The 8,764-nt window shown below is 35.9% G+C and overlaps 1 protein-coding gene across 1 annotated transcript in view; it reads left to right on the top strand.

Moving 5' to 3' along the window:
- The window catches only part of LOC106461970 (adhesion G protein-coupled receptor B3-like), a 61,571-nt gene extending 57,462 nt beyond the window's left edge, over window positions 1-4,109 (top strand). Inside the window, exons 22-23 of the mRNA XM_022389087.1 lie at window positions 650-691; window positions 3,975-4,109. Of these exons, the coding sequence (XP_022244795.1) occupies window positions 650-691; window positions 3,975-4,109 (177 nt within the window). The remainder of the gene's footprint in view (window positions 1-649; window positions 692-3,974) is intronic.
- Window positions 4,110-8,764: the final 4,655 nt, after the last annotated feature.

The raw sequence follows: 8,764 nt of genomic DNA, 5'->3' as shown, positions 1-8,764 counted from the left end.
TGCATTGTCCTCAGCAATTTTAGTAAGTACTTTTTAATATATATATATATATATATATATACATGTAATTATTGATATTCAGCTCTTCTTAACAGTAGAAAATATTCTTGTAATTAGTATTATTATTATCATCATCACTTAGCTGGTTTTTGCTTCCTTATATTCTATATTTTTGATCTATGATAATTTACTATATTATACAGAGGCAATAATTATGAAGATTATTGTGATAATCTCGAGTGATTGTTTAAGTTTTTTTATTTTTAAAGGATTATCTTATAGACAGATTATTTGAGAGAAAACAATTTAACTTGAGAAGTTTTTGTCATACAGTAGTGATTCAAGAAGGATAATTGTGTTTTCCCTTAATTGAATTATATCATTGGTTTAGTAGAAGTTACGCACTAAAGTTTTAGTATAATGTTTCTAATAGAAGTTTGTTCTAAATGAAATATCTTACCAGCTAGTATTCTAATGTATTTTTTGAATTAAATAACAAACTAATATCTACCAGAGATTCAAGAATAGAATATAGTCCTAGTATTATTTTCATCTTATAACTATTTTCAAGTTTTTGAGGTAAAGTTTATGATTATGAAAATGTATATGTAAATGCACTTATATAAAATTTTTATTGTCTTTTCCTCAGGGATTAGTCATCTTTATTGTTTTTATTGCATATGCAGAAAATGTAAGTAACAGTTTTTATAAATATTTGACTTAATTAATAAAAAAGATAGCGAGAAAAAAAAGAGATATATATGTGTACATATATGATTAGTCCTACAGAAGTATAAACAAGCAGAGAGAAACAACTTAGCACATATATGATCTGACAACTCAACAGAAGCATCTCTAGGCACTGGCACACATGGCCCATGCCATCAATCCATAGTTCGTGTCTTGAAAAATCAGAATAGAAAACCATTTTTGATATCATACTGAAATGACAAAATTCCAATACGATACATAAATCTTCTCACACAATAGCTTTTCTCAATCTTTCACTGCCCACTAATGTATTGAAAAGAAATTTTCTCACTTGATGCACTAGCCTTTATACACTATAAGTTCAAACTGCTAATTTAGCATGCATAGAGCATGTGATAACATTCCACCAATAGGAGCACGACACACTCTCCTAGAGCAGCTGGCTCTGTCTATGCTACTTGACATGAACCTACTTTCTTGATTGGCACAGTACCAGTCAGATGTATTTCTTACTTGCTTTCAGTTTGCAATATTTTTTTTCTCCAGTATTTCAGACTTTATTCCTCCTTTTTTTGCATAAGTTTACTTTGCTCAATTTTACATTCTGGTGTGTTACTGACTTTAATTACCATTTTCACACAAATTATTGCGACTTATGAATTCACGTTTTACCATGATTACTTCCATGGCTCCTATTATCCAGGCCTTAGGATCAATGTTATCTGCCAAGGAGGTGCAAGCGTTGTTTCATCGGGATGAGATTCTTACGTAGGGCCTGGACCTCCTCTCTTTTGCCATATTGGCCACATCCTGCACCTTTGGAGGAGGTTCGACCTTCTACTCCTTTCCTCCTTGGAGAGGCTCTCTTCATTGGCCCTTCCTCTACTTACCTGGCTTCTTTTATTTGGGGAGAGACGTACTGCTTGTGGGGGTTTATCTTCCTCCATCTTCCCTCAGGGCCTTAAGGGTGATTCCATTTTTGCTTGACACAATTTTTGGGGAGGCCGTCCTTATTCTTTGGAGTCCCATGTTGATATGATCAGGTTGCATACTTCCTTATTGTCTCTTGCTAATCATTTCTCACAACCTCTTCCTCCATGGCTTTTGGTTCTCTTCCTGTTTTCCATCCTTCCACTTCCAAGCCTTGTCCTTTACCAACATCTCAACATTTTCGTCCTTATCTTCATTTTTTCCATGCCCGTCTAGACCGTCAATAGAGCCATAAGTAACTACACAGTGGGGTTAGGTCCTATGAGAACCAGGCTTCAGTTCGGCATCTTCCAACCGCACCCAATTGTTTCTGGAGGAGACTGCTCATGTGGGTTAGTTAATCAAATTGGAGAAGTCCACCTCTTCATTCTGACCCAGCCTACTCCACTATGTCTTTGGGATTTGGAGCAGTTGGTCATCAAGGCCCTATCCTCTCATTCTCTTCCAGAGCTCTGTTTTGGGGAAGTTGTCTTCCTTGGAGGTTCTCATACCCCTCTGTTTTGCATTTCCTCCAGTGGTAATTCCAAAATTGATGGACTTTAAGTTCAGTTTCTCATGGATCACCCTGTTGTCCTTACTTCAGACCGACCTTGCTTGGTGGTTGAACATAGACAATACTACGACTGGTGTTACTCTTCCACCTCTTCGTCTGGATCTACATATTTTTACTTATGCTTCTCTTGTGGGTTGGGGTGCATGTCTCAGTATCCTGGAGATTTCTGGGATTTATTCATTGTCCGAATCTGGACTTCTTGTCAACGTTTTGGAGCTCTTAGCTGTTTGTCAAGCTATGTCATATTTCCTCCATCTTCTGATGGGGATAGTGGTTATGGTGCATTCCAACAACTCTGTAGTGATCGTATATATCACCTAGCAAGGAGGTACCAAATCCAGGTTCTTTTGTTTTCAGACTCTGGGGCTCCTGTTCTAGGCCCATGTGCACAAGATATAGCTGTTGACTTACCATATACTTGGTGCTTTGAATATTGTGGCAAATTGTTTATCAAGTCCACACATGGTCATTCCCACAGAGTGATCTCTTAATCCTCAAGTTTTCTTGTGGTTATGCTATTGTCTGGGTACCCTGCACTTAGTTGCATTTGCCTCCCATCCGAACAACAAACTGCCATCTTTCTGGTATCTAGTTCTACATTCTCAGGTCCCATGGGTAGATGCATTCAATTAGGAATGGTGGGGTATTCACATTTAGGCCTTCCCACCTATATGTCTCCTCTCCAAAGTAGTCTCCCTCACACACACCAGTCCATGTTGAGTTTTCTTGGTGGCTTTGTTTTTGCCAGCTCAACCTTGGTTCCCTCTCCTGAGGCCTCTACTATTGTCATCACCTTTTCTCCTCCTTCTCTCCTTCATCAACCTCACTTGGACATTTTACATCCTGCCCTCATCATCTGGCTTCACAAGTGGCTTTTGTCAGATCCCTTGCTAGGAAAGAGTCTGTCACTGTGTGACACTTCTCTCCTTCCTCTCTCAGTAAGACCTTCCACATTGTTGGTTTACCAATGGCCTTGGACTACTTTTAGTCATTGGTCTCTCCACCAAGGTTTCTGTACCTCCTGTCCTTTCATTCTTCACCATTCTCAGTTTTTCATCTGGCTGGTCAATCAGGATTTTCAATTTCAACAGTTTCTGGTTATAGAGCAGCCTTGTTGAACACATTTCATTTTACCAGATCTAGCCAGGTCTTATCCTTTCCCTTCTGTTCCAGTCCTTTCAGTTTCTTCATCCTTGCCATGCCTTTCTGGTGCTTGTTTGGGTTCTCAATGTCGTCCTGTTTGCCATTTCCCAACTTCCCTTTGAACCTTTGGCTTCATCTTTCCTTCAATACTTACTTCTTCTCATCCTGATTTGCAATTGTCATCAGTCTGACCTTTTTGTGATAGATGTTTCCTGTGCCATTTATCATACTATATATATTGTGCTATACTTGGACCATTCCTTCCTTCCCAAGATCTCAGTTGCCCATGAAGGCATTTCTGCCTACACACCCATTTCCATCCCTTCCATTTCAGATATTTTTTCCAGGTCAGATCCAGATTGCCTCCCATGTCTTGTGCAGTCCCTGCGATGCTATGTGGCTCATACAGCTTCCTTTGTGGTTCCCATTCATTTTTGTTTCTTCCTTGGAACCCTTTTTTTGTCATGTGACCTTTCCCCCCCATCTCCTTTACAGGTTTGGTTCATCAGCTTATTAGGTTGGCTTCCTTTTCCTCCACTCAGAAAGACATCATCTTTATTATGTCTTGTCTCACCAGATTCGAAATATCACCATGTCTCTAACAACTCGATTTCACTGTCCTCTAGAGGAAATCATCCACGCTTTGTCGCTAATTGCCTACACCATCTGGCTGAGTCCTTCTCTGGTGACTATCATCTATTTCCTGTGGTGAACACATTGGTTCATAATACCAATGACGTGATTTGGAACCTCGTCTGTATGGTTGGGGTTGAGTAGATACCTAGCAATGTCTCACTGGTTGGCTCTGTCTTCATAATTCCAGGAACTGGCCATAGGCTTTCCATTTTTCCCGTGTGGGTTTGGAGTGACCTATCTGTGTCCGTTTTGTCTTTATACTACTTGTGACTCTTCTCCTACCAGAGTCAGTTTGTTTCCAGTCACGTTTGTACAGTTGAGGATGGAGTGGGACTCATATTGATTACTTACACCTGATACGTTGTTTTCTGAAGTCTTTCTTTTACTAGCTCCAGGCTTTATGCCACACATTTCATGACACTCCACTTCTTCGAGGGCAAAGAGCATACCTATCCCAGAAGTGGTGCTGTCCCTCACATGTGTGCTTCCATTCAATTACAGAGCACACCTGTTCAATTCCCTATAGATGCTTTGCACAGGGGGTCTCATGTTATCTTACACCGATCGCTCCGCCTACTCAGTGTGGGATTCTAGCTATTGTGTGAATGGAAGTATGTATCATTTTGGAAATTATAATTTTTTTATACACTGAAAATAGATTTCCGATAGATAATAACCTCCTCTCACATACTTTTCACCCCTCCTCCGCACTTCTTCTGTTTTATATAGGCCAAAAGTGAGGTTCACATCAAGTAGTATACAAGGAGCCAGCTGCTCTAGGAGAGTGTGCCATGCTCTTATTTGTGGAGGGTTGTTGCATGTTCTATGTATGCTAAATGAATAGCTCAAACTTATGGCATGTAAAAGCTAGTGTGTCAAGTGAGAAATTTATTTTCAACTCGTTAGAGGGCAGTGGAAGATCGAGAAAAGCTATTCTGTGACTAGAGGTAAGTATCTATCAGAAAAATATTTTCAGTGTAAAAAAATAATGACATTCCCACACCCATGGCCCTGAGCCCCAACTATCTTTTAAGCACCTAGCAATACCTCTGCAACTCAAGTTTGGATAATGAAGCTAGGGAACATAAATCAAACAGAGATTTTATAAGAACTATAAATAATCTTATTACTGTTATATTGCTCATGTTATTTTGTTTGTTTTCTATGTTTACATTTTTTAGCAGTAAAGTATATTATTTTTGAGAGATATTTTAAGCATAGTTACGGATTCTTTAAGACCTGTTATTTAATCATTACTAATGAAAGTAAAGGAATTTGAGATGATGTTTTCATTATTTATAAGAAAAAAGGCAAACAAAGTTTCCTGAAATATTGTCTCTATAATAAAGAATTTTACTTTCTCCTTCTAGCGACATCAAATTAGCTTATGTTTAAGATGTTACAGTGAGTCAACAAATGAAAAACAGGTAACTAATTTTATTAAAACTGGTCTTGTTATAACAGTGGTGAAGATTACATTCAGTAACACTGTTTTTGTTAATGCATTGGTTAACAATGCTCATTAGGACTGTACTGGTTAGTATATTATTTTGGGATGGAACTGTTATTACTTTTTATAAAAATTATGAGGATTACTCAGTAACACAGTTTTTGTTAATGTCTTGGTTCACTACACTTTTAGAACTGTACTGGTTAATATAATATCTTGGAATATAGATGTTATCACTTGTCTTGTTATAAAAATGTTTTTGTTAATGTCTTGAATCACTAAACTCTTTAGCACTATACTGGTTAATGTAATATCTTGGAATGCAGCTGTTATCACTTGTCTTGCTATAACGATGAGGATTACATTCAATAACACTATTCTCGTTAATGTCTTTGTTCGCTACACTCTGTAGGACTATACTGATTAATATAATATGTTGGACTACAGCTGTTATTATTGATCTGGATATAACGATAAAGTGGATTATATTCTAATACTGACCTGTTTTAAATTATTCAAACTGTAATGATTAATGTAATATCTCGGACCATACTTCATAAGACTGATCTAGTTCATGAACATTAATTTAAGATCAGAGCAAGCTACCTATATATATGAGAACTAAATAATGAAGCCAGTAATTAATATAGCTAATAATTTAGAATTCTATTCTAACTAGATGCTTGCAAATTCATTAAATAGAAATCTATAATGATTGGAATACATTGATTCATCAGTTAGGTACATTAATGTCAACATTAAACAGCAATTTGGCCATATTCCCAATAACGCCTCGTGTAAAACTTTTCTGAATGACTCTCCTTTTTAATATAATATCTTGGAACACATATAGTAATCCTGTTTTTCTTAATTAAAGGTCTTGGAACACACTTAATATTACTGTTCTGATTATTACTAAAATGTCTCAAATATTGCTTGTCAACACTATTTTTGTACTCACCATACTGGGATATTCTCTCAACAGTATCATATCAAGATCAGAATTTGGACTATATATATATGTGTGTGTGTGTGTTAGCTGGAATATATTCAGTATTACAGTCATGATTAAGTGAATGTACACGGGATTGGTCCATTGGACTGACGCTATTGGAGAAGTAATGTTGTTTGTAATTACAAACTTACAAAGTGTATCTTCATAAAATGTGGCAAGCTTTTAGTCAACATTACAAGTCCCTTGTACACGAAAGGTTTTGTAATAAAGATATGTGTGGGATACTGACTTCATTCTGACTCAGGCTCTGACAAGTAAGAATGCAATGTGATGTTCATGCTAAGAATAAAAAATAGTTTGGTCCATTTTACAGATTGCAGATTGCATTTTTACAACCACTACATCCTTCTAAATGCATATATGAAGTTTTTTACAGTATCCCTGTATAAGGTATCTGGCATTTTCTCAACTCTAACATGAACTGTTATGAAATCAGCAATGAAGGATAACATGAAATGTTGATAACTCTGACTTCATATTCATAATACCATGTTTAATGGCACTCTGTATAAGGCTGGGACATGCACACTTTGACCCACACCTGTGCACCTAAGGTCAATGTAATGTCTTGGACACTCAATAACACTTGTTGTAACTCACTTTACTGGTATACATTCTCAACAAGATCATCAAGGTCATATTTTTGACTATATTTGTGTAAGGTGAAATATACTCAATATTACTTTTCTGATTAATATGTCTTGGACATTCAGTAATACTATTATGATAACTTAATGTATTTAAATATGCTCTCACTCAGATTTCATTGAAGTTTTTGTTTTATTCTTAAATGAACATATTTACTAAAGTTGGAGTTCTTTTATTTTTAATACTTATAGAATTTGGAATGTTTAACAAACACTATACTGTTTTTTAGGCTGATTCATTGAAGATCCAAAGTAACTCTTTTAAAAGTAAGTAGTATGGACTGAATGTTTTATTCATAATTGATGTGCATAGTTACAATGATACTATAGTGTTGAATGAAGTCAATCCTTTTTAATAATTTGTCAGTTTTTAAAAGTTAGTACTATGGACTAAATGTTTTACTTGTAATTGATGTGCATAGTTACTATGATACTATAGTGTTGAATGAAGTCAATCCTTTTTAATAATTTGTCAGTTTTTAAAAGTTAGTACTATGGACTGAATGTTTTATTTGTAATTGATGTGCATAGTTACTATGATACTACAGTATTGAATAATATCAGTCCTTTTTATTATTTTTTTGTCAAATTTTAAATGTTAGTTGGGTGAACTGACTGTTTTATTCATAATTGATGAGCATAGTTATAGTGTTGAATGATGTGGATCCTTTCTACTAGTGGATGAAGCACTTGATTCACAATTTGTGAGTTGTGGGATCAAAACTCGTAACTGAACAAGCTCACCTTATCATGCATGGTAGCATTATAATATAACGGTCAATCCTACTAGTCATTGGTAGAAGAGTAGTCTAAAAGTTGGTTGTGGGTGGTACTAAGTGTCTGCCTTCCATCTTGTCTATCACTTCAAGTTATGGATGGTTAGTGTAGAAAATAAACCATCAAAGGAGCTTAGTGCCAACTTCAACAAATAAAATATTTTACTAATGTGTTCATTTTGAATAGGCACTTTGTTTTAATGACAGAATTTTCTACTTCAAGTTTTCTTTTATTTCATTTTATCAAGTGTGTATGATTCATTCTTTAAGTCAAGATTATTCTACATCATCAAAGTTATTATAATAGAGGGTGTTTATAAAGTCTTATCTATTTCAAAGAAATAACGGGTAACTGTGTTAAATTCAATTATAAAATGATAGAAGGTATACATATATTGAATACTTAAGAATAAGGTTCTACATGTGCACAAATCTACAGAGCTCAAATCTTTCTGCAGCATTTCTGAACACATCCTGGAGCATTTCAGGGGTTATTTTGTGAATAGTCATTACAATGCATGCATGCAAGTCCTGCATATCTTTAACCTTCATTTGATAGACGTCTGATTTGATAAAGTCCCATGCAAAGAAATACAAGGGTGTTAGATCTGGCAATCGAGCCACCCAGGGCCTGTTGTTCCACGTCCAATCCACCGATCTGGAAATCGTTCATTCAGATACTCTCGAACAATGTTTGCAAAGTGACAAGATGCACCATCTTGCTGCAACATGTCCAGATAAATAGCCCCTGTAACTGTAGCTTCAGCAAAGTAAAAAAAGGTCCATAAATCTTAGATTTAGTCAAACCCAACCAGACATTAACTTTAGGAATATCTTTTTCCC

The sequence above is a fragment of the Limulus polyphemus genome, unplaced genomic scaffold (assembly GCF_000517525.1).
Source record: "Limulus polyphemus unplaced genomic scaffold, Limulus_polyphemus-2.1.2 Scaffold1068, whole genome shotgun sequence".
NCBI lineage: Eukaryota > Metazoa > Arthropoda > Merostomata > Xiphosura > Limulidae > Limulus > Limulus polyphemus.
Note: the sequence above shows the minus strand (reverse complement) of the source record. Positions and strands in the feature narration are given on the sequence as shown.